At 40.9% G+C, this 27117-nt stretch overlaps 1 protein-coding gene across 9 annotated transcripts in view; it reads right to left on the bottom strand.

The window, feature by feature from the left end:
* ARID1B (AT-rich interaction domain 1B) overlaps nucleotides 1–27117 on the bottom strand; it is a 497144-nt gene that overhangs the window by 149237 nt on the left and 320790 nt on the right. For 4 of the 9 annotated variants that reach the window (XM_040350965.1, XM_040350964.1, XM_040350963.1 and 1 more), the window contains one exon: nucleotides 21869–21898. The exons of the other annotated variants lie outside the window; for them this stretch is intronic. In XM_040350965.1, coding sequence (XP_040206899.1) covers nucleotides 21869–21898 — 30 coding nt within the window. The remainder of the gene's footprint in view (nucleotides 1–21868; nucleotides 21899–27117) is intronic. 9 annotated transcript variants of the gene reach the window in all.

Genomic DNA, 27117 nt, shown 5'->3' on the forward strand with positions numbered 1-27117 from the left:
CGGCCGACATTCAGCCCATGTGTATGTCAGTCAGTCCAACAGAAGCCGGCTTCTGTCAGATGAGCATGCTGGAAATGCCAACTCCCGATCCGGTCTCCACCAATGGCAGACAGAGCTGAGCAGCGTGTTCTGGGGGGGGGGGGGGGGGGGGTTCTGTCAGAGCACAAAAGCTCAGCAGGGGAGATCACTATACTAACTTTGCACAGTTAGCACAGCGGCAGTTTTCTCTTTCGTTCAACCCGCTGGATACTCTGGGCCATATTCTTGAATAAAGTAGGCGGGTGGCGCGTAAGCCATTTACACTCCGCCGCCCCAACCTACAGGAGCAAGTGCTGTATTCCCCAAACACTTGCTCCGTAGTTTGGGGCGGCGGAGTGTAATTGGCCCGGCGTATCCCAGCGTATATCCAAGGGGGTGGCTTCTATTTAAATTAAGCGCGCCCCCGATTCAATCGAACTGCGCATGCGCCAGGCTTAAAATAGCCCAGTGCGCATGCTATAGTTCTCGGCGTAAAACGTCAATGACGCCGACGTGTGTGTCATTGACGTAAAGTCGTATTCGCGGATGACTTAGTAAAACGATGTACCCGACGGGAAAACACGACGCGGACCCGACGTCATATTTAACATGGCCTACGTGGGACTGGCTTAAGGTTACCCCTCATATAGCAGGGGTAACCTTACGCCTACGCAAACAACGATAGCGACGGTTACGCGACGCAATTTCGTTCGTGAATCGGCGTATCAGGCTCATTTGCATAAACAAATGAGACCTGAACGTAAACGCCACCTAGCGGCCTGCGGAGTAATTACATTTAAGATCCGACAGTGTAAGTAACTTACACATGTCGGATCTTCAGCGTATCTATGCGAAAATGATTCTAAGAATCACTCGCATAGATACACTGGCCAAAAAAGAGATACGATGAGAGATACTCCATCGTAACTATACTCAGAATATGGCCCTCTGTGTGTACCAGGCTTTAGGCTGGGTTCACACTATTGCGAATTGGATGCGGAATCCCTGCATTCAATTTGCAATTGCAGGAGATTTTGACCGGCTCTCTATGGAGCTGGTTCACATATCTCTGCTGCAGCTTCAGTGGAAATTTTCACAGGAGTCCTGTGCGTCTTTTGGACCGTTTCAGGTGCGAATTCAGCACAAAAATATGTGCTGAAACGGTGAATGAGGGCACACTGGACTGCTGTGAGCCGCATGCAAAGATAGTGTGAGCCCAGCCTCAATCTCAGGACAAGACAAACACAAATCCTTTTGTAAGCAATACAGTTTTTGTATATGTATTTCATATGTGCATTTATCCGTTTGCTGGAGTTTAGCTTTAAAGTCAAGATACTAACTATTGTCTCCAAGTATTTGTGCGTGAATAACTATTTCTTAGAAATGTTAGAGATTTTTTGCCTTTCTTGTGCTTTCTGCAAATAAAGCTGCACTTGGGGTCATAAAAAGGGAAGCAACCAATAGTTTAGGCTAATTTTTCCTTTACTATTGTTAAAAACGGCACAGCTAAAGCACTAAACAGATTTGCAAACAGATGCAAAATGTTCCTGCCGATCCTTAATGGAATGGGTAAAGTGACAAAATAAAACGAAAAAAAAAAAAAAAAAAAAAGAAAGAAAGGTCTGGCACTGAAGCAAAGAAAAAAATGCTAAATAGAATATGTTTAACGGCATTAGATCATTCACTGGCAGATTATAGCGGGAATTACAAAAACATTGCTATTTGGCAGCCTCCATGCACGACTGCCCTGGGAGTAATCCGGCGTGTGCATTGAATCAGATCACCGTCAGAGTCAAGAGAACAGGTCCTTTCAAATGAAGGTTGAAACTAATGATAAGCCTTGTGAAGATTAATAAACAGGCACTAATAGCTATCGCCAGTCACTGGAAGACAGTTCAAAGAAAAACCACCAGGATTCTGGAACCACCTCTTTTATTACTGTCTTTGTCCCTTTCACTATTGCTTCTTCATGAATGGCCTAATAAATTCATGTAATGAATGAATGATTAATCTTGCATTCTGTGTCATGCGAATGCATTTTCTTCAAAGTGTTTATCTCTTCATCTTTAAAGCAGTAAAAATTATAGTGTACGCTATATGACAGGGACCGATTATGTCTGCGAAATTCCCAGAGTAGAAGACGCAGGAAGAAAAGCAAATGATCCTCTTTGTTATTGAATCCATTACAGCTACAACAAGCTAAAAATACATTAGCTAGGTATTATAGTTTTATTTATGCTGTGTTTTAATGCATACATGCAATCTTATTCAAATGTGTGTGTGCATACATACACACCTGAAATCCTCATGTTTTTGATAGAAACGGATACATTTCTTCACTAAGAAAGCATTCATATGATCAGAAATTAAAATCATACATTGATGTCAAACTTTTTTTCCCCATTTAAAGCGGAAGTAAATCCATCTATTTGATAGTTTAAAAAACAGTTCACATTCCCGGCATGCCGGAAATGCTAGATGTCACATTTGTTTGTGCTCTCAACCAAACTGTCAAACCATCCAATAACTGGTTTCATAACTGATCACATGTGCAGCATCGTGGCAGTTGCAGATTAAACAGAGGCCAAGATGGCAGCTTCCTTGGCTGAAAACAATAGGAGGGTTTACTACCACGTTAACTATTCTATTCATTAGACTTTACATTAATCATAGAGTCTTTAGCTGCTTGCCACCCAGGCCAATTCGCTCATACTTGTAAAAATCATAATTCTTTTTGCAAGGAAATTACTTGGAACACCAAACCATTATATATATTTTTTAAGCAGAGGCCCTAGAGCAGTGATGGTGAACCTTGGCACCCCAGATGTTTTGGAACTACATTTCCCATGATGCTCAACTACACAGCATCATGGGACATGTAGTTCTAAAACATCTGGGGTGCCAAGGTTCGCCATCACTGCCCTAGAGCATGGGTCTTCAAACTATGGCCCTCCAGTTGTTCAGCAACTACAATTCCCATCATGCCTAGTCAAGTCTGTGAATGTCAGTTTTACAATGCCTCACGGGATGTGTAGCCCCGAAACAGCTGGAGGGCCGTAGTTTGAGGATCCCTGTCCTAGAGAATAAAATAGTGGGTGTTGCAATTTTTTTGTGTCACACAGTATTAACTCGTGTGGTTTTTGAAATGCGTTTTTTTGGGGGAAAAAATACACTTTTATAAATTTTAGTGCACACAAACACAATATAATACCCAATTTTTGCTGAGTATATATATACCTAACATACCACGCTTTCGTATTACCAGTGGAACAGCCCCAAACTACGTTACCTAAAAATCTTATTAGGCAATGCTTTAAAAGCCTTAAAAGGTTACACAGGAGGTCGGGTGCTAGAATTATTGCTCTCGATCTGACAGTCATGGCAATATCTCACATGTGTAGATTGATCATATGCGTGTGGGACTTACTGTATGTGTTTGCACGGGGGGAGCTTAAAAAAATATTTTCTTCCAAAATGTTATCTAAAACTTTTTTCACGCTATCCCCTTATCTTTTTTTTTTTATTAACTGCATGATGAACAACATACCTGGTTACCTTTAAGAAGTGTTCTGGGGTCTATTAGACCCTAGATCTCTCCACTGGCCTCCAAAGCACCTGATCAAACAGAGATCAGTTTGCTCAGATGCTTGTTCAAGCCGGTAATCAAAAGGCCAAAACCAAGACTCCAGAACTCAGGAGACAAACTTTAAAGGCACTGGCCAGGTGGTACCGGGTACCTGCAGAACTGGCACACATTTACCCCTCAGCGTTCGAATTATGCTGGAGAGGGTGTGGCCACCGGGGCACACTGGTCCACATTTAGTGGGAATTCCCCTTGGTCAGACCCTTCTGGGAAGATTTATGGGGCCAAATAGAGATAGTGACTGGTATAGAAGTTCCTCTCTCCCAAAAACATTTTCTCCGCCATGTCCCCCCCGATCCCGCTCAGTCAATATATAAAAAGTGTGCTACCCCACTTGTTGAATGTGGTGCGGCGCTTGATTCCAATTTATTGGAAGATGCCCAGGATTCCCACCCGGGAAGAATGGATAAACGGAGTGAGCGCGGTTCGGGAGGCTGAGAATTGGGTGGCAACTTGTAAGGGATCTAAGGACTGTTTTCGTGACATTTGGGCGCCCTGGTCTGAATACGTTTTGGACCCCGCTCATGTGCCCTCGAGTCTAGATGTTGCTCTATTAGAGTTAGCAGATCCCACACTTAAAGCTCTCAGGTTGGCTGGGGCGCGGGGGAAACAACTTGATCTGCTGGTGAATGGTAGGTGTCTATGGACTCTGAATTCTCGGCGTGGTGTGCTCGGTGTGGACTTGGAAGACGCTCCTCTCCAATTTGCAGGTAACCTAGGGCCAAATTCTCAAAAAACCTGCCTAACTTAACTTTCAGCAGTTAAGTTACACAGGCGTTAAATTTCTACCTAAGTGCCCGATCCACAAAGCACTTACCTAGAAATTACACGCCGTGTAACCTAAGTGCCTCCGTCGCAAGGCGGTCGTCTGCTCGAGGGGGCGATTCCTATTCAAATGAGGCGCGCTCCCGCGCCGGACATACTGCGCATGCGTGTGACGTCATTTTTCCCGACGGGCAGCGCGCAAACGTAATTTACGTCGGGCTTTGTGGATTGCGACGGGACAATAAAGTTGCGACGGGTAAAAAAAAAGTTACGCGCCGGAATCAAAATCAAAATTTAAAAAAAAACGCTGCGATCGAAAAAAAGGTCTGGTTTTACATGGTGTACTAACTTTACACATTGTAAAACCAGCCCTAATTTTGCGCAAGCAAATCGTAACTTACGCAGAAAACACAAAGCTTAAAAGCTTTGTGGATCTGCTTAAGTACTCATTTGCATACGCTAGCCGGCATTTTGACTCGAAATGCCCCCAGCGGCGGATGCGGTACTGCATCCTAAGATCCGACAGTGTAAGTGTCTTACAGATGTCGGATCTTCTGACTATCTTTTGAAAAATCCTTCTGAGGATCGTTTCCAAAGATAGCCACAGGGATACGCAGGCTGAACAGCAGTTCCGCCTGCGTATCTCCTTTGAAGATTTGGCCCCTAGTTCTTATGACCCTCTCTCCCCTATCTTTCTTTCCCCTGCTTTACCTTCCCCTTCTCTCTACTCTTCATCCTTTTCTGAGTTCAACGCCCTTTCCTATCTTCCCCCCCTCCTCCTCCTTTCTCACGTTTACATATGGTTGGTAATTGAGAAAATGTTTGCCGGCCTGTTGAGGGCTGACGACTCACATGGCTCTAAAGCCCGCGGGACGGACCCCATGTTTCCGTGGGAAACTGGTGTTCCCGCCTGGGCGAGTGTCATCACGCTTTGGTGGCCCTGGTGCGTGTTGGGGTGCAGGGCGGCTAGATGGATGCTGTTGGCCCTCTCCCCCCTTCTGCTTTGCTGGAGGGGTGAAGTGGAATATATAGGGTCTGGAGAGGTGAAAGGGTGGCAACTAGTCCAGCCCCTTCCCATCCAAAACATAAAAGGAGTAGAGGAAGGGTGGTTATGAGTACTGTCACTGACACCAATGCTAGAGGTTGTTATTGCGGTGAATGACACCAATGCTAGGGGTTATTATTGTGGTGACGGACACCAATGCTAGGGGTTATTACAAATATTACAATTTCTGATACCAATTATGGGGGTAATTATTAGGGTGTCTGATACCAATGCTAAAAGGTTATTAGTGTGCCCACAAACACCAATGCTGGGGGTTATTTTTGTAGCCACTGACACCAATGTTGAGTGTTATTATTACTATCACCACCACCACCATTGATGAGGCTTATTTTACTCTTTAGTGTGCACTGCAATATCCTTAATTTGGATGAGTCAGACACACATAATTAAAGGAGTTTCTTTTCTTTTATTGTCTTAAATTATGTGGTTCTGTCAATTTGTTGCATGCAGTAACATGCATCCTAACTGAACCTTTAACCATGCTGAAACTGCTCATGAAAACTGAAGCTCTTTGACAGACACACAGTATTTGACGCGAGTACTGCTTGGACCTTGAAGAGGGGGACATACCCCGACAGCTTGTCCTGAAAAATTGTACGTTCGTGCAAATAAAAAATTATCACGGACAGTACTCAATTTTCTCTCACACACACAGTATTCGAATACAAAACTGAGCAGGTAACCTTCAAGTTGGGGGCAGATGTTTGAATGTAAATACTACCAATGCTAGAGGATAAACATTACCATCTACAATCACTTTATTGCACTGCATGAAGTTTTCTTCTTCACAAGTGTGAAAAGCTGTACCTCAATATTAAAACTCATATCACATAGACAACCTCTGAAACATTAACACATACATTTGCAATTTTTTTCAAATTAAAGAGGGTAGAATAAAAAATATATTAAAATATATATTTATATATATATAAAACTTCTGTTAGCTCATATTTATATCTCGTTCCACATCTTTTTTTGCCTCTAGCAATCAATCTTTAGTAATTGTTGAAGAGTGAAGACCCTTGTGATACCTGATATTAAATTCTGTTCAAGGTAGCCAGCAACTCATTTAAATATTGCCTTGTGCGGTAATTTATCTGTCATAGTTTACATTGCAGTAAATGGACACAATCCATTTTATATAAAACAAAAGCAGCATTGTATTTAAATTTCCATAATGTAACAAAAAATTGCATAGAGTCCAAAAAAAAAAAAAATAGAGAACTGCAAGCATATTACTGAAGTGCTTTAAAAAAAAAAAAAAATACGAAATACGCAAAGGCTGTCTCTACATTGGTGATGTCGCTACTTTTAAGATAAGCCACCAGAGTTAACCAAAGGAACACAATTTCATGCTGAGCTGAAACTGCAGATGTTGTACAACTGCAGAGTTCAGCAGAGTTACCCTTGAAGAAACAGCAAGAGATAAAGGAGTTACATATATCTTTATGTTTGCTCCTCAAGAGAGACTGACACAGCATGAAGACATGTGCTTTTGTTGCATTTTATATGCTTTCCAACAAATGTACTGAAAATGGTAACTTTTAAAGGCAAAATAAAAAGTTTATTTAGTAAACGGTTTCACAAAAGTGTTGAGTGAATTTTAGATATTGTACATATTTCCGCACAGCTTACAACATTCAAGCCACAACCTGGTCTACCCAAACTTTACAGGATTTTGCCCATACTGTGGCAAAACCTCACCTACTGAAGTTGGAAAGTTAGAGATTCAGAACTGTGTAACCACAGCTGGAACACCTACTACAGTAAGAAATTGTAGCCGAAGCCTTGGTCTTCAGTAAGAATTGACAGTACTGCAAGCTTTCAAGTAAGGAATTGTTTAAATAGGGTTTACGCTCTTGAATCAAGATGATAAACCTTAAAGTAGAGGTTCAGCCAAAAAGGAACTACTGTAACTCTAAATCTACTGGCAGCCACATTCAAAGACTAATCTATCTAACCCTGTAAAGCAAAAATTGCTATACATTACCTTTTCTGCAGCCGATCTGATCCGGTCCCACGATGAGCGTCAGTGGCAGCTTCTCTGTGTAGGCATGTGCAGGAGATGCAGCTGACAATGGAAGCCCCATAGTAACTCTATGGGTGACGTCACTTCCCAGCCATTGTCAGCTGTCTCTTCCACACCGCATCCACCTCTGAAGACTGGACCAGATTGGCTGGAGATATAGTGATTTTTTTCTTTACAGGGATAGATAGGTCAGTCTTAGAATGATTAATTGTGTTTGCACTCGCAAATATGCCAGAACTTGGCACTTTTTTTCTTTTTACTATATGACTTTATCATTGCAACTTAAAAAACAAATAGGTCATTGTGTACCACTCTGGCACAGCAAATATACTGGTCCACATAAGACCAGGCCATTGCTAATGGAGCCCATATCCATGCACCTGTCACAAAGTTAAAGTCTAAGGGAGAGATTTACTAAAACTGGTGCCCACAGAATCTGGTGCAGCTGTGCATAGTAACCAATCAGCTTCCAGGTTTTATTGTGAAAGCTTATTTGAACAAGCTGAAGTTAGAAACTGATTGGTTAATATGAACAGTTGCACCAGTTTTAGTAAATCTCCCCCTTAGAATCAGATCTTGCCCCCTTGTGCATGAATTTACTCAATACACAATGAAACATACAGTAAATCCCCACTGTTATCCAGGTATTGAGTTGTTTAGGGGAAGAGGGACACTTAATTTTTTGGGGTTTGTAAAATGTCAAAAGATACAGTACAGTTACCATTTAGTTGTCCCCCAGCACCTGCCCAAAGTCTTATGCCGCGTACAAACCATCACTTTATGTGATGAAAAAAAATGACGTTTTTAAAAACGTCACTTTAATTGACTGTGTGTGGGGGGAAAACGTCGTTTAATGTCTTGTAAAAAACGACCAAAAAAAATTGAAGCATGCTTCAATTTTATGTGTCGTTTTTCAAAAGTGCACTTTTTACTTCACAGAAATTGACCGTGTGTAGCAAAAAACGTCGTTTTCTAAGACGTTTTTTCATCCACGCATGCCCAGAAGCTACTTATGAAGCAAGCTTCAATGGAAAAACGTGGTGGAACGTAACCTCACTTTGCAAGATCATTGTGCGAAAACGATGGTGTGTAGGCAACTTCGTCTTTGAAAATTGAAGTTTCAAAAACGTCATTTTTTACTTCACAGAAAGTGTCGTTTTTTTTCATCACATAAAGTGATGGTGTGTACGCGGCATTAGGAATCATTCACACAAACATCCCATCGTAATTAGGCTGTCAATGTACCACAATAGAAGGAAAAACATGCATGGCCTCTTTTTAGCAATGCAGCTAACCATAACACATGGTATGTGCATTTTGTTTCATTGTACTCTATTGTACAATGCTTTCGGGTGCCATCACAATAAATGGCACCTCAATGCACCACACACTGAGTAGCGGCATTTTCCTGTGTTCTGGCAATGTAAATTAACTTTGTGCATTGCCACAACGCACAAGTGGGAATGGGCCATTATATGTGCTTGTCCCCATTCCTCAAAAATTTTCCTTGTGCAGCCCACTGGGGGCCTGTACAGTTTTTTCACTGGAATTCTCTGAGTTGGGCCATGCTTCTTCCACATGTGTGGAAAAAAAAATCTTCATTCATTGCTTTGGAAGGGCCATCCACACTGGGGGAAATAATACATGGCCTTAACATAGGAATGAACAGGACTTCTTCAAAGCAAGCAGTACCAAGCTAGGACATATAGTTGGGTTGTTGGGGGAGGGGAGTTGTTGGGTAGGACATTTGAAGGGCAAGTTTACTGAACATACAGTCATCCTTTAAAAATAGGGGAACTGGTTTGCCACACAGGCAATTAAGGCCCATAACGGATAAATGCACCCATTTCTGTTTTTGGTGATAATGAAGATGGATTGATTTGTCAACATTGGAATTTCGCCACTATTAGGTTTGGGCAAAGAAATTCCAATAGTTTTCACTTTTTAGAAGAAGCGGAAGATCTAGAGTTTGATCCCCTAAAATGGCAGGCTGTCATTGATGGACTCCCTCAGAAAATTCTAGTCACCTATGCTGGACCTCAGGTTTCAAGTCACTAACCCTAAACAGGTCAGAAAAGTCAGCTGTCCTTATCTGCACACCTGTTCTGGGTCTTAGAAGTCTATAATTCCACCTTCGCACTACATTTTCTTATGAAATATTATTTGAAATGCTTCTTTGATATAGTAAAGTGAAATTCTACTTTTGTCAAAGAAAAAACAATAATGTTCGAGTCTCATAAAAGGGAAACCGGCAACGATGACTATTATTATATGGATTTTGACACAAGAGTAATATACTTTGATAGACATTTTTAATATAATATGGCCACTATATATTCCTTTGAAAAAAGTGACTTTGATCTGTGATACGTGTCAAGAGGCTTGTTCAGATCTGCAATATTAATGCACTATGGATGGACTCTGAATTGTTCATATGTATACCTTATAAGTACCTACAGTACAATTATGGATTAAGGTGGAATACAAATATTGACACACACAAACAAAAAGATTTTTGCTTGTTGACTGGACAATTAAAGGGAACACAGCTTCACCTTATTCCCTAAACTAAATGAACCTTAACTTTGCAAATTGAAAATTGACTACTTCTTTCTTCAGTAAATTAACCCCAATGTGTTTGTATTATTAATATATACAAATATCTATAGACACACACACAGAACGCAAAACCTGATATATGGTGGCTGAATGGACGATGGATTTTTTTATAAGGGTAATGTACGGAAGGATTGATCTCTGTAAATGATAAAGAATATTTGACCCAAAAAAGGCAATTACTAGTCATACAGATAAGTGATTAAACCAGGAGTTTTGGATGCACAGTTTGCCCAAGGACATAAAAAAAAATGTATCTGCCCTCTATTCTAAAATGAGGAATGGGACTTTAGTAACAGCAGATTTTGGGGTAGATTCACATAGAAGATACGACGGCGTATCTCCAGATACGCCGTCATATCTCTGAGTGTGCAGGGTCGTATCTATGCGCCTGATTCATAGAATCAGTTACGCATAGATTTCCCTAAGATCCGACCGGCGTAAGTGTCTTACACCGTCGTATCTTAGGCTGCATATTTACGCTGGCCGCTAGGTGGCGCTTCCCTATATTTACGCAAGGAATATGAAAATGAGCTAGATACGCCGATTCAGAAACGTACATCCGGCCGGCGCATTTTTTTATGTTTATGTTAGGCTTTTTCCGGCGTATAGTTACCCCTGCTATATGAGGCGTATCCTATGTTAAGTATGGCCGTCGTTCCCGCGTCGAGTTTTGAAAATTTTACGTCGTTTGCCTAAGTCGTTCGCGAATAGGGCTGGACGTAATTTACGTTCACATCGAAAGCAATGACGATTTGCGGCGGAATTTTGAGCATGCGCACTGGAATTTTTTCACGAACGGTGAATGCGCCGTTCGTAAAAAACGTCAAATATGCAGGGTCACAGTTAATATACATAAAACACGCCCACATCATCCACATTTGAATTAGGCGGGCTTACGCCGACACAGATACGTTACGCCGCCGTAACTAAGGGCGCAAGTTGTTTCAGAATACAGAACTTACGTTACGCCGGGCGGATAGATAGACCATTCTATCTGAATTTAGCCCTTTCTGTTTTAAGACAGTTCCACTATGCTTGGAAGTGGTTGAGGGTTTAGTAGAGACCCTTTTGGTTCCTGTTGGCCTTCCTCACCAGGGTGAAACAAAAGAGCAGATTTTAATGTTGTTGCATGGCACCCCTAAAAGGTATATGTTTATTTCCCATTCTAGAAACTAGGGCTGAACGTGGAGAGAGCAGTCAATAGAATAATGATGACAATTGGCCCATTTGTACTGTACAGCATTTTCTACTGTTACTTTTTCCCCATTAACCACTTGACCACTGGGCACTTAAACCCCTTTCCTAACCAGATACATTTTCAAGCTTTCAGTGCTCTCACAATTTGAATGACAATCAAATAGAGTATTGCACAGGGTATTGCAGAGTATTGCACAGGGATGGCTGAGCATGGATGGATGGCTGGATCTGACTGCAATTGTCATAGATCCAGCCCACAGCACTGCTGCTGCCTCCGCTCTCTCCCCCTCTCCTCTCACACTGTACTGACGGTCACGGATTATTCCGGGAGCGCGCCCCAGGGGGCGCACGGGAGCAAGATTCTGGGAAGACGTCCTCCCAGAATAACTCGACCACGCTGTAGACGTATTTTGTATATAGCGCGGTCATCAAGAGGTTAAAGAGCATTGCTATTTGTTTTTATTGTTCTATGTCTTGGCTAGTGTGGCAAACTATTAGCTTACTCGCACACCAAAACAGGCTTAGCCAGTATATGTCAAGTACAAGTCATTACTTATGCTGCGTACACACGGTTGGAATTGCTGATGGAAAAAGTCAGATTGGAGCTTTCCATCGGATATGCCGACCGTGTGTATCGGACTTTTTCCGTCTGAATTTCCGACGGACTTTAGATAGAGAGCAGGTTCTCCATTTTTCCGTCGGAAATTCCGACAGAGTTTTGCTCGGTCAAAAATCCGACCGCGTGTGTACGCGGCATAACTCTATCAGAAACAAACTGGCTAGATCTGAATCCGTTATGGATTGTATGCAAACTAATGTTGATTGGACTTAAAATAAATGCACAAGGTGCTACAGCAATGAATGGAATTGATTTTCAACAAATTAGGTTCATGGGAGGTTCCAAGTTAATGAACCAAACACTAAGGCTGGGGGTGAGTACTGGCTGGACTTTGCTATCTATATATAGTTATATATCAGCGATGGACAACACATGGTAATAGGCATCTGGTACTGTTCTGTAAGGTACCAGCTCAAACATTGGCCCAACACTCCAGTATAATACTCTGAACGTTGATTGGGGCAACCCTTTTTTTTTCCATCAGCATACACTCAGTAAAAAATAACGTCCCTGCTACGTGGTGCCACAATCAATGTCTGGGCTTTCTATTTTATATATAATTTACATATACCAAATTGTATTTTGTATACACCTTAACGAAAGATATCTGCCTATATGGATTCATTATACTACTCACAGTTAAAAAAGGCTCCACAAGGACCATATCATCTTTATACATTAACTGTGCATGGGGATTTTTCCACTACTCTGCTAATAAAGAAGGCTGCTAGGCTTCTTTGCTGTAAGTAGAGGGCAGGATTTCATCTGGCAGGAAATGAAGCAAAGCTTCTAAACTGGTCCTGACATGCGTTATAATTCCAGGAAAGCACAGCTGTGTGATCATTACTGCAATTACCAAACAGTATTTACTGCTGACTTACTGTGGCTTAAGACTTTGTGAGGGGAAATGCTGGCATGTCACAGGAAGAAGCCTCCCTAGGCATGTCATTTAACTATTTTGGCAGTGTTTGGGCCCCAGAGCATTATTAGAGGCTACTGATACTTTAAACTTGTTTTCTAAAGCATTAGATTGCACATAAAGAGACATAAATCCAAAAGGTTTATTTTTTAGCAAAAATAAAAAATACAAAAAGGAATGGTTTTGACAGTTGTAAGATGCTTGCTGGTAACACCTGCTGGGCCTTCTTTACAAAGAGAAAAGACAGACAAGCCTTTCACCACTTACAGACATGCTGCCCCTGTATACTGGCTTTGAGTGCAGGATATTAATACAAATATCTTGCAGTTTACATTTATAGGAACCATACTGTTCACAAGTCAATCTGTAAAGCTAAAGTTGAGAGCAACTGCAAATAAAAAACACTTTCAGCAGCACACTTAAGTTGAAGTGTCAGTAAAGAGTAACCTACAGAGCACTCTATTCAAATCCTCAATTTCAAGAATATATTTAGCCACTAGCACGTTAAAGCCTTGGTCTGATCGGCATATAACTGTAAAGGTAATTTTTTTTAGGTCAAAAAGTACATAAATCCAGGGTGATATTTTATGAAGTGCGTAACCTCATTTTTTTCTTATTAAATATATACTCTTTCTGTGTGGGATATTATTCACAGAAGTCACAGGATTGATACCAATGAGAGCATTTTGATCTTAATCAGAATAATTGTATGAATGAGTTCATTTTTCAGTCCTTCAATTACAGTCAAGCAGAACTGTGGATGAAATGTATGTCTAGGTGCCAAACTGTGTAGAGCCACAATTAAGGTAGTCAGAGTGTCACTACGGGTACGTCCTAGAGGAGTTTGTTACTTGGTTTAGACTTGTCCATTTATGCCTATCTAAAGTACTCTGGGCAGACATAAAAGCCAAAATAAATAGTAGATCTATAATTATTATTACATCATTAAATGTATATTTTAAGTGTAAGCAGTTTACATATTCAGATATTGACTGGTTATAAGCCTCTCTTAGTCTTCTGCAGGGGTCTCCAAACTTTCTAAGCAAAGGGCCAGTTTACTATCCTTCAGACTTTAGGGGGGCCGGAGTGTGGTTCCATCATTGGTTTTAATGGGTGGAATGGTGCCCCATTGACAGTCTCAGTAGAGGGAATGGTGCCCCGTCAAATGGAGCAATAGTGCCCCAAGGGCCAGATAAAGGCAAGCAAAGGGTCACATCTGACCCCAAGGCGGCAGTTTGGAGACTACTGGTCTACTGCACAGTCTGTACAGCAAAGCTCACAGAGGGGAGGGAGAGGCAGCACAAGGAGCCAATCATTTGTGCTGCAGCGTAAAGCCTTGAAAAAAATTTCATTGTTCAATCACAAGGACCTATAAGTGAAAGTAAAACTGCAGCACAGGAAGATCAAGTGCCCTGGGCTAGACTAGCTTGTGCGGTTTGATTGTGCATGTAAATGCCAGGACTAGGTGGGTGGAGAAACAAAGCTTTTGCCAGGTAAGACAGCCATCGTATGTTATTAATATTATAATACAGAATTTACAGTGTCTTGAAAAAGTATTCATAGCCAGTAACGGCTGGTGTTTTTTTGGGGGTAGGGGGCGGCAAAGCCCCCTCAGGCCGCCGGTGGAGTGGCACTAGCACTACTGCCCTTATCCCCCTCCCATGGCGTGGCACTAACACCCCCAACAAAACCCCCCTCTGCGGCACGGCACTAACACCCCCAGGAAACCCCCCACATGATGTCTGGTTAGTCCTTACCCTGGATTTGCCCATCTCCCTGTCCCTGTCACCCTCAATAACAACATTCTAGCATTAAATTAAGCATAGTAGCGCGAGCTACAGTATGCCTTTATTTATTTTTTTTGCCCCGTACTCACTGTTTAATCCTATAGTGAAGATTCAGACTCCCCGCAGGGAATGGGCGTTCCTATCCAGAGGGAAGATGATTGACGTCCGGCTATGGCACGTCACGCTCCCCGAAGATAGCCGGAGTAGGTCTCGGCTCTTCACGGCGCCTGCGCACAGACTAGGCGCAGGCGCCGTGAAGAGCCAAGTCCTATTTCGGCTGTTTCCGGAGAAGCGTGACACGCCAGAGCCGGCTGTCAATCATCTTCCCTCTGGATAGGAACGCCCATTCCCCGCTGGGAATCTGAATCTTCACTATAATAATAAACAGTGAGTACGGGGCAAAAAAATAAATAAAGGCATACTGTAGCTCGCGCTACTATGCTTAATTTAATGCTAGAATGTTGTTATTGAGGGGGACAGGGAGATGGGCAAATCCAGGGTAAGGACTAACCAGACATCATGTGGGGGGTTTCCTGGGGGCAAAATAAATAAATAAAGGCATACTGTAGCTCGGACTACTATGCTTAATTTAATGCTAAAAAAAAAAAATGTTATAGGGTGAACCCCCTCTTTAAGCACGGGGGGTATTCTGCTTTTTGTTCTCTCCTGGAGCAGCTTCCGCGGTGCATCTCCTCTCTGCTCCTTCTGGTGCTAGGTGTCCAACAGGATCTCCTGACGTTTTGGCCAATCGGGAAACGGGTTTCATACCTGCTTCACGATTGGCCAGAAGGAGGATCAGTGTTGCAACAGCGAATATCTATTCGCTGTTGCACAACACCTCAGGTGCTTAAAAAAAACTAAAAACCCAGCCGCTTTAATTCATGCGCCTGGGGCCCTGAAAGGGGCCGGACGTATGAACAGGGGGTGGCCATGTGAACCAGACCAGCTTTCAATAGAGTTCACGTATATGTGGGCTGGTTGCAGTGCAAATAAAAAAAGTGTCCTGTGTGTTTTTCAGTTTGGTTCAGGTGCAATTTAATTGTCAAATTTGCAACTGAATCGCACCTGAACCGCTGAATGGAAACCACACTGGACTCTGCACAGAAATCTGCCCAGCATATATGTTAACCCAGCCTTACTGAGCTGCACCGAGGCCCTAGTGTCCGGTATAGAACTTTGATCCTTCGTGCCACCCACACTGTGACTCTATATGTGCCGCCTCCATTTGCCTTTCTTGCATGCCAGGGTCCTGGGTGGCAAAAATGAGTGGCACCATAACTCACCAATTCATGTTATACAAGGCAGAGGTGTGAATTGTGCCTTAATGTCATCACTGCTATGCTGAAAACTGCTCTCCTTGCTGGAGGGGAGTCTGTACCTAAGGACTGGCAGCACAAGCATCTCCCTCCTCCTACTTCATTCATTCTGTGGATCTGTTTTTTTCCACCACTCTGGTTGCCTCTTGATTATTACCCCACTAGTCATCAGGGGAACATCTGTCATGAGAACAAAAAAAAAAACTGCTCCTCTCCCAAAATGGCAACATCCATTCAAAGACAGACATGACAAGTCAGTAATAGGTGATATTAGCTTAAAGTATAACTAAAGAAAAAACTTTTTTTTTAGTTTTTGATAGAGGGGAGAGGAAATAAAACACTTGTCATTGTTTTTGCTGTCTGTGCCCCTATTAGGGAGATTCCCCCTCTGTTTGTTCTGCTTATCATTAACACTGAAAGTAAAAGTAAACCCCATATTTTGGGTTGTTCCCAGAAACGTAATGGAGGGTAAATCTTCTAATGGGGACACTAGTTGTGGTGACCTGGGCGTACCCAAGGAATTCCCTAATTTGTAGGGATTTCCTTTCACTTCTTGTTTGGCTATGGGACAGGAAATGAAGGGAAATCTCCACAATGGGACACATGGCGAAAAAAAAAAATCTGACAGGGGTTATAACCCTCCCTTACTCTATCCAAAATGAAAAAAAAAAAATCTGCCTATAGTTTTACTTTAGCTGAGCCTGTTAACTAGTCATGTGACCTCCACTAGCATTTTCTGGGCACATCTTTTACAGTTCAAATCCTCTACACCAGGGGGTATTAAAATGTTTGTGGCAATGGCAGTCAGATATGACATCTTTGGAGGCAGAAACATGTTAGCATATGACTGTCTGGAGCTGTATGTTCACTTTAAAATAAATATTTGTAGTTTTACAAGTTTTATTGCTGTGTTTTGACTTTCCTTTATTTTCCTTATGTACTATGGGTGAACAAGAGCCTAGGCTGAGCACTGGTGTTTCCAAATAACCCAAGTAGAAAAAGGTGGTGGTGTGGTTTCAGCTTGTTTTTCCTCTATCTCCAAACCTAAGAGGATCTTCAGGTATAAAAATGAAACATCAGCAGCTAGTAAACACACATTTAGTAGTCAACGGCGCCACCATCTTGCTTGCGAGTCGCACAGAGCTTTCTGACTGAATCAGCAGCCTCCTGGAACATGTAGCTAGTCCTAGGGGGCATGCGGGCAGGGAGGAGGGGCCATGTGGAAGTAGGATTGGACATTTGCCAGTAAGAGGTACCCTCCACTATAAAAACAATCAAAAAGTAGTGTGGGTTGAGCGGAACTTCTTTTAGCATTGGTAGTCAGGGAAAACTTTGGTGTCCATAGCCGCCCAATGCAGGACTCACCCCCGCGTCATTGGATTTGAAGGACAGCAGCGGGAGCCAATTTTGTCCACAGTTTGATCTTTAGGATCAATGTATTTACATTTTTTTAATTATATTTCAGCTGGGATTGTGCAGCTGATCATGGCCTTTGCTCTTCCCCCATTTAGCCCAGTGACAAGCGTGCCTCTCTCTACAACCCGTGTCTCGTTGGGGGAGGGGACTTGAGAGATTGTGTATGATATCCTCCCAAGGGAAAATGGTTGTCAGACCTGTAATCGATGTTGTGGTAAGCTGTAAACCATTATCATATACCGTGTTTCAAAAAATTCTGATTATCATCATGTCAAAATTCTCTAACTTTAGATAATCCGGGAATTGTCCCTGATAAAGCAACTGTAAACTGCGAAACACGTTGGCACGTGTCTGTGGGACATAACATTAGCCATGTACTTGTATGGTTTTATGAAAATGGATATGGAACTATATGTATGAATTTCTATATGGAGATCATGTATTTTTTCACCAAATATTTTAATAGGATCCAATAAATACCATATTTATCGGTGTATAACACACACTTTTTCCTCCTGAAAATCAGTGTGAAATCACATGTGTGTGTTATATGCCTATTCCTGCTGTCTTGGAGTGGAAGGAGGGGACGAGAGCCGCAATCTCTTGTGTACCCATTGCTCAATCACACACAGTCCTGGCCCAGCATTTGACCACTGTTTTGTCTACCATATGAGCCAACCAGGACTGAGTGACTGAGCGCTGGGTACACAGGAGATCATAGATCTGTGTAATCCAGCACTGGTGAGGCTGCAATGATCGGCAAAGTCTAGGCTGTAGATGGACACTAAGCAGGCTGCAACGATGGGCATATTAGGGGCTGAAGATGGGCACTGGTAAAGCTGCAGGTGGGCACTGACCCTTATTTTGCTTTAAAGTTCTTGTAAGGTTTTAAGTTTTTGTAAGGTTCTTGTAAGGTAAAATGTAATTATTTTTTCCTGAAACTTCCCTTTTAAAGTTAAGGTGCGTTTTATATGCCTGTGCGTGTTCTAGGTGATAAATATGGTATATTTTTTTATTTACCTGTGTCGTTTTCTGAGTACAGTGCCAGAAATGTCCCTTTACATTGGAGGTTACCTGTCCTCTGTCCTAATGCAAAATATGCATATTCCCTTAAAAACACATTTAAATAACATTTCCTCAGCAACTCCTATCACACATCCCTCCAACATAGCATTCAAAGCATTTTAAGAAAGCTCTTTGCCAGTAAATGACAGAAACATTATCCAAACACAAAAAAGGAAAATAGAGACATCACTGCAACCTCATTTCACAAATTCTCATGTTTTATTATTGTGGCAAACTCACACTAATGATGGCATTGGTATAAATTGTTACTTTTTATTTTAGGTTATACTGTATGTTATGTCATGAAGCATTATTTATCACCACCTCAAATTTAGTATTTTCTCTTTTTATAGACTCTTCATTCAAACCCAGAGTTAATGCCAGCTGGAACCTGGAAGTATTTAAATGAGCAAAAATCCATGCAGCATCCTTTGTGAATTGACTTTTACTGTCAATATATCTCAAAATAGATAAAATATCTTGTTTGATAAATTATCATGTGTGTGCAGTAAATTTATCATATTGACTTATAGTGAACGGAAAAAAAAGGTCAGTGTTAAAATAAGCTAAAAACATTTGAATGAATAATTTACATGCTATGCTTTTGTGAATTTTAAAATACACTGACAAAACCTGAAAAAAAATTAAGGTTCAACTTGACCTTACTGCATAAAAAACGCCACCACCTTCATACGTATTCACTAAAATGTGTAAAAATTGTGTCAACAGCTACAGTTGTGCTCATAAGTTTGCATACCCTGGCAGAATTCATGATTTCTTGGTAATTTTTCAGAGAATATTAATAACACAAAAACATTTCTTTCCCTCATGGTTAGTGCTTGGCTGAAGCCACTTTTTAAATCATAATGAAAACAGAAACTACCCAAATGACCCTGTTCAAAAGTTTATATACCCCAGTTCTTAATCCCATGTATTGCCCCTTTAACATCAATGACAGCTTGAAGTCTTTTGTGGGATTTGTGGATGAGGCTCTTTATTTTCTCAGATGGTAAAGCTGCCCATTCCTCTAGGCCAGTGATGGCGAACCTTGGCACCCCAGATGTTTTGGAACTACATTTTCTATGATGTTCATGTATTCTGCAGTTTAGTTAAGCATCATGGGAAATGTAGTTCCAAAACATCTGGGGTGCCAAGGTTCACCATCACTGCTCCAGGCAAAAGGCCTCCAGTTCCTGTAAATTATTGGGCTGTCTTGCATGAACTGCATGTTTGAAATCTCCCCAGAGTGGCTCAATGATATTGAGGTCAGGAGACTGAGATGGCCACTCCAGAACCTTCACTTTATTCTGCTGTAGCTAATGACAGGTCGATTTAGCCTTGTGTTTTGAATCATTGTCATGTTGGAATGTCCAAGTACGTTACATGTGCAGCTTCCTGGCTGATGAATGCAAATGTTGCTTCAGTATTTTTTGATAACATGCTGCATTGATCTTGCCATCAATTTTTACCAAATTTCCTGTGCCTTTGTAGCTCACACATCCAAAATTCATCAGCAACCCACCTCCGTGTTTCACAGTAGGAATGGTATAACTTTCATCATAGGCCTTGTTGACACCTCTCCAAATGTAGTGTTTATGGTTGTGGCCAAAAAGCAAAATCGTGGGCTCATCACTCCAAATGACTTTGTGCCAGAAGGTTTGAGGCTTGTCTCTGTGCTGTTTGGCGTATTGTAAGTGGGATACTTTGTGACATTTGCTTAGTAATGGCTTTCATCTGGCAACTTGACCATGCAGCCCATCTTTCTTCAAGTGCCTCCTTATTGTGCATCGTGAAACAGCCACACCACATGTTTTTAGAGAATACTGTATTTCACATGAAGTTATTTGTGGGTTTTTCTTTGCATCCCAAACCATTTTCCTGGCAGTTGCGGCTGAAATTTTAGTTGGTCTTCCTGACCATGGTTAGAGTTTGAACACTGCTGATTGGCATTCTCAATTCCTTGGATATCTTTTTATATACCTTTCCTGTTTTATACAGTTCAATTACCTTTTTCCACAGATCCTTTAACAATTTTTTTGCTTTCCTCATGACTCAGAATCCAGAAATGTCAGTGCAGAACTGGATGAAAGATGCAAGGGTCTGTCAGGAGTCCAGAAACTCATTGACCTTTTATACACACACACAAATTACAAGCAAACAGATCACAGGTGAGGATGGTTACATTTAATAGCCATTCAAACCCCTTTGTGTCAACTTGTGTGCATGTTAGGCTAAAATTACCAGGATATGTAAACTTTTGATCAGGGTCATTTGGGTAGTGTCTGTTGTCATTATGATCTAAAAGGAGTAAACACAGTTGATTGATAATAAATGGCTTCAACCAAACACTAACCATGAGTGAAAGAAAAAGTTTTTGCGTTATTTATATTCTCCGAAAAATGGCAAAGAAATCAAATTCTGCCAGGGTATGTAAACTTATAAGCACAACTGTTGGTTGTCTACCTAGTGGCACTAAGGTACTATGACATGTGATTTTGGCAGTTTTAAAACTTTTTGGAACATCAAACTATTTAATTTTATGCGGCTTGCATTGAGCCTTCATTTTTTGTTCTTTGCGTTTTGTATTTGTGCATTAAACGCTCCATGAATTCATGAGCTTACAGGCCTTTACTTGATTTGCTACTTTTATGCTTAGATTTACATAAGGCACTGTCAACATGTAATATACAGTTCTTGGTTTTAAATGTTGCTTCTGTAAGTGACAGGTCTGTTCTATTACAATTTACATAAAAACAAAAAACAAATACCAACATAAATTATATTTTCTTAAGCTGTACAATTGCAAAATTTACACAACTGCGACTTCATAAATAAAAATATAGAAAAAAAATATCATTATAAAAAAAATGGTATGGCTATATTGCACAAACTTGGAGTTTGTGCTTCCCTAAGTAAACATAACATTGTAAATAAATGGCAGTTATAGTTTTTTTTTTCTGCCTTTTACTTTGTCAGGTGGCCAACATGTTAACATATGGTCAACTTGCAAAAGGACAGAATTCCAATTTAGCAATAATTTCCGATATCGGGGGGAAAAAGTCTGACCTTGGGACCGTGCTCAGTTCTCTAATGATTTCCCAGCAGGGTTCATTTACTAGACCTGGGCTAAAGGCCAGTACAATACTGATGGCTGGGGTCAGCATAAACAGCCCATGATGTATTCTGCAATAGTTGCATTAAGCAGAGCAACAGGTCATCAATTAGATACTGACACTGAATATAAATAGGCCTGCTTTGCTTTACACTAAGCAACCGAACAGCTTTCTGCCTGAAATGTACAATTTCTAATGCTTCTATAAAACAAAATATGTCGAATAAAAAAAATTAAGAACAAGCCTAAAGCTAGAATACTTGTCAAATGTACTAATGACTATCACATGGTACTTACATTGATGGTTGATGCCTCTTTAAAGGAGCACTAAAGGCAAAAATTAAAAATAAATATAAGTAAGTGCAAAGGCAGTCTCTTAATTGTATAGATTAATGCAGATATTGAAACAGATTATTGAAATCAGACAACGTATTTTCCCACTGCTATAACAATTGAGTCAATGCAAGAACTGTTCATGTCACTCCAAACTAAACTGACTTTTGTTTTAATTGCCAAAATTGTCAGAACTAGATTTATAATGGCTCCTATCCCCATTTTTGGCTGGCTAGCACACTACACAAGTCTAATGCTCGGTTCACACTGCTGCGACCTGAAAGTTCCACGACTTACAGTGCCATTTTGCCACGCGTCTTCAGCGCGACTTTACAGCAAATTCAGGTAATGCCTGTGTAATCTTCCTGTAATCTTGGATCAAAATCACATCAATCAAGATCAAAATCCAACTTGGAAGCAACTTCCAATAAAGTCTATGGGTACAAGTCAGATAGAATTTGCCTCGAAGTAGTACAAGGACCTTTTCTAAAGTTGGAGAGACTTCAGTAGTGCCAATTAAGACAGCTCTCATTGACTAACATGGGTTTTCACATGTCACACAAGTTGGGGTCTTACAAGTCGGATCCCAAGTCGCGGCAGTGTGAACCGAGCCTGAATGACAATACACCTAGAACTAAAAATCCTTCTATGCATACTTGTTGCAGATCATGGATTTAGGGTACTAAAGCATGCACAATGTAGCTAGCATTTATAGATTCATGTCAGCAATGGCAGCCTCCTATTTATCACAGGAAAAGTGTACTTTAAGCAACTCTATTGCTGAAAATATGGGTCTCACATTATTTTAAAGAAGCAAAATAGGAAGACAAAGTGCACCAAGACAAGTGTATGTATACCCAATGTTTTTCAGGTTTGGATAGACATAGTAGTAAATGGTTAAATCTTTCTCTCGCTCTGATTTTTTTTGTCTGTGTGCAGTTGGGGAGATTTGTTTTTAATTTCCTGTCATGGAGATGAAACAGGAAGTAAGAAGAAATCTCTACAAAGGGAGGGGCATTCCCCTTTCTAGACAGTTGTTGGCAAGAAAAGTATGCCGTTTGAATATTTCCACTCTATTTATGTTCTGGGAACAACCTTGGATTTCCCAACATTTTCAATATCGTGGCTATACCTAACAGGAGTGAACCTCCCCAGTGGAATACAGGCAGAAACAAAACTTGACAAGAGTTCTAACACTTCCATATTCTAGACAAAATGTAGGGAAACAATGGCTATACATACAATAAGGTCCACCAAGCAACCTGGCAGATCATGTGAACAGAATATGGCTGACAAATGCTTATATAACATGTCTCATTATAGCCCATATGGAATATTTAATACATGGGTAGGGTATATTGATAGCATACTAACCATAGATGTTACAGGATTACAACAGCTCTTTCATAGAAAAATTTATTAATCTTTCTGACATAATTTGCACTATAGTGTGAAAAATGCAAACATCTACCCCTTTATGTTGCAGCCATTCCTCTCCCCAGCATGCTGCTGCTGAGCAAAAAAAAAAAAAAAAAGGGGGGGGTCAGCTCCCTTGATGAGAAAAACTTTAGAGTTTGCTATATACAAGTTGTTATTCATTAGTAAAGTCTAGCTTGGGCCAACCAAAACGAATTAAAAGGGACATTAAATGCAAAGTTAGTATTTAATATAATAAATATGGTTGACACCAGGAAAAAAGTTCAAGTTTGATAAAAAACAAATAATGCCATTTAGCAAGGAACATACATTCCACACCAATAATTGTGCTACCAAAAATTTGTGCGCTATAAAATTGCCTCCAGCATTGTTCCTGTTGCTTTTTAATGGAGGAGGAAATGTTTCTAAAGCCCAAAGTCCTTGAACAGCAGTATATCTTTAGGCTGTCAGCAGACCGGCCTCTACAAATTTGGCACACTGCTTAAATACAGAGAGCAATTGAGCATGTGCAAAGCAGGGTGAGGTAGTGTATTACTGGATTTTAAACAGTATAGATACTTATTTGAAGGGTTTTACTTGGCTATACCTGCAAAAGGGACCAGCTTGAGGAGCTCAAACAGGACTTAATTTTTTGACTAAAGTTCCACTTTAACTACTCCCCGCCCACGGTCAAATGAAAGGAGGCGCGATGCATGTCTAGTTTCGGAACAGCGTCATATGACGGCACCCAGTCTAGCCGTGATGCGGCGATCGCGGGTGTGCTGTGTTCCTGGCACACAGGGCGACCTGATCTTGGCAAGGAGCTGTGGCTCTTTACCCATGTGATTGGCTGTATCCAATTACAGCCAATCACATGTAAACAAGGAAGTGCCATTTATCATCTCTTCCTCTCTCACACCGACAGTGTAAAATGTAATGAGAGCTGATAAGTGGAATGTCATCACAGGAAAAATGTGTAAAGGTAATCAGGGCACCGATTATCAGTGCCCTGATTACAATGCAACTCCAACAGTGCCCATCAGTGATGCCACTCTGTACCAATCATGCCAATCAGTGCCCATCAGTGTTGCCCATCATTGCCCACAAGTCCTGCCTATCAGTGCCACCCCATCAGTACACATTAGTGCAGAAGAAAAATTACTTATTTAAAAAATCTGACAGAAACCATGTAAAACTTTTTTTAGCAATTAAAAACCCAGCGGTGATTAAATGCCACCAAAATAAAGCTCTATTTGTGTGAAGAAAATATAAAAAAATCATTTGGGTACAGTGTTGCATGACCGCGCAATTTCTCATTCAAAGTGTGACAGCGCTGAAACCTGAAAATTAGCCTGGGCAGGAAGGGGGTGAAAGTGGCCAGTATTGAAGTGGTTAAATAATGAGAAACAGTGAAACAAGGAGATGGCAAGAAGGAACTGCAGCATGCTAAAATAGTCTATGCCAGAGTCCGAGAGCATGCCACTCCCAAGGGAGTCGGTGAAAGCCACTACAGACTCTCAAACCAGAGAAAGCAGTATGTTAAAAGAAAATACACTTTTCAGAATTACGTAAACTAGAAACATGTCAAAACAAACTGAAATGGCTGCAGCTTAAATGGTCTTTAAAACTTAATATACACAATTCTTGTAGGTTAAAGAACAGTAATATTCAGGATAACTAAGAGATGTTCTTTGTTTGATTTGATCAATGTAAATTTCACTTTCCTTTTCACATTTGCTTTTCTACCAAGTAAGCTGAAGACAGAAGTTATCCAATATGATCAAAAATCTGATTAATTATTAAATCTCCTCATAACACACATAACCAAGCTACATTCATTGTCAAGCATCTCCTTTATTTTCCTTCCCATCACACACACACACACGTCTCAATCTTAATTTTGCAAAAAAAAAAAAGAACAAAAAGATCTATTTAAGGCAGATTTTCCTTTGAAACCTAAAAACTTTTCCTTTTAACCTTCTCCTATTCTGCAGGAAAAAAAAAACCCTGGGCTCACTGCCATCAAGGGGTACATGTAACATCTAACACTGAGAAACATTGGCAACCTTATTTAGATCTAACTACTGAGAGCTTTAGGAAGTTCTTTCTTTAGTGTTTTAAGTGTTTCTAAATAGATTAGCTCCAGAACAAAGCAGCTTTACTAGTCAATAATAGAAAGAGGGAAGCAATGCTTTCATCTTCCACCATTTCTTATTTTCAGTCTGTCAATAAGTGACACAGAGCACAGGGCCTGTTCTTCAGATAAACTAACTCTTATTTAAAAACAAGAGCATTATTTTATTATTTATTTTTTTGTTCAATTTGAACAAAGAGGAGTGGGGAACACCCCATGTCAGTCCTCTCAGTCTGATGTGGCAGGCAGTTTTGCACCAAGTTGGAAAACGACTTTTGCCATTATCATCATTATTATTTGATTGTTATACAGGATTTATTTAGCGCCAACGGTTGCGCAGCAGTTTACAGCATGAGTGCAGTTAAAGTAAAATTCAATATAGGAGGAATCAGAGGGCCCTGCTCGCTAGAGCTTGCACTCTAAATCCTTTGGCTTACAATCTTTCCCTTAAATAGAAGTAGCGCAACTTGACTGTTCTGCAACATAAAATGAAAGTAGAATACCACAACATATACCTTTAGTTAAAGTGGTTCTAAAGGAAGAAGGTTTTTTTACCTTCATGCATGAAGGAAAAAACCTTCTGGGTGCAGATCCCCCCACAGCCCCTCCCCAACACTTACCTGAGCCCTCCCTCGATCCAAAGATGTAAGCAGGAGCCTCAGGTGTCCCGGGACTCCCTCTCCCCATTGCCTCATGCACAAGCGGGAGTTATTGGCTCCTGCTGCTGTCAATCACAGCCAGTGAGCCAATGAGGAGAGAGTGGGGGGCAAGTGCCCCGTAGCAAGAGGCTTGTAGTTACGAGCACTTGGAGGGGGGGGATGAGCCAGGACCACCAGTGGGGGACCCAAAAAGAAGAGGATCAGGGCAGCAAGTATAACATGTTATTTATTTTTTTCAACCACTTCAGTCCAGGATTTACCCCCTTAACGACAAGGCCATTTTTTGCGATACGGCACTGCAGCATTTTAAATGACAATTGCGCGGTCCTGCGATGCTGTACCCAAACAAAATTTATGTTGCCGAAAGAAGCCGAACGTCGAGTCGGCGCTATACGGCGCCTGTGCACCGACGTTCGGCTTCTTTCGGCAACTCGTGACGCGCCTTATGCGATGGGTGGGGGAGTTTTTGTCATCACGTCAATCACTAACTGCTGCATAGGAACGCCCACTCCCGCGGGATTCACTACCCGGAAGCCGGCTAAGAAAATAGCTATACGAGGTATGTACAACAAAAAATAAAAAATATCTGCATACTGTCAATGTTGGTAGTGAGCTGAATGTAATGTTAGAATTTTTTTTTAGGGTGAACCCCCGCTTTAAGGGGCACAGACAGCAATACAAATTGAAAAGTGTTATAATCCCTCTCCCCGCTACAAAAAAAAGTATAAAAAAGTTTTGCCTTTAGTTATACTTTAATTTTAACCTTTAGAATCACTTTAATATAAAATACTGTTACACTGGCATGACAACACTTACAGTAGAACAAATAGGTAATTCGTCGTATTTTTAATTGATATATAAAAAAAAATCTGATTGATATAAATCATTTTAATGCATGACCATTTTTAAAAAAAAAAGCTTGTTTTCATGTATTTAAAGTGGTTGTAAACCCGCTCTAACTTGTTTTACCTACAGGTAAGCCCAGATTAAGGCTTACCTGTAGG

The sequence above is a fragment of the Rana temporaria genome, chromosome 4 (genome assembly GCF_905171775.1).
Source record: "Rana temporaria chromosome 4, aRanTem1.1, whole genome shotgun sequence".
In the NCBI taxonomy this organism is placed as follows: domain Eukaryota; kingdom Metazoa; phylum Chordata; class Amphibia; order Anura; family Ranidae; genus Rana; species Rana temporaria.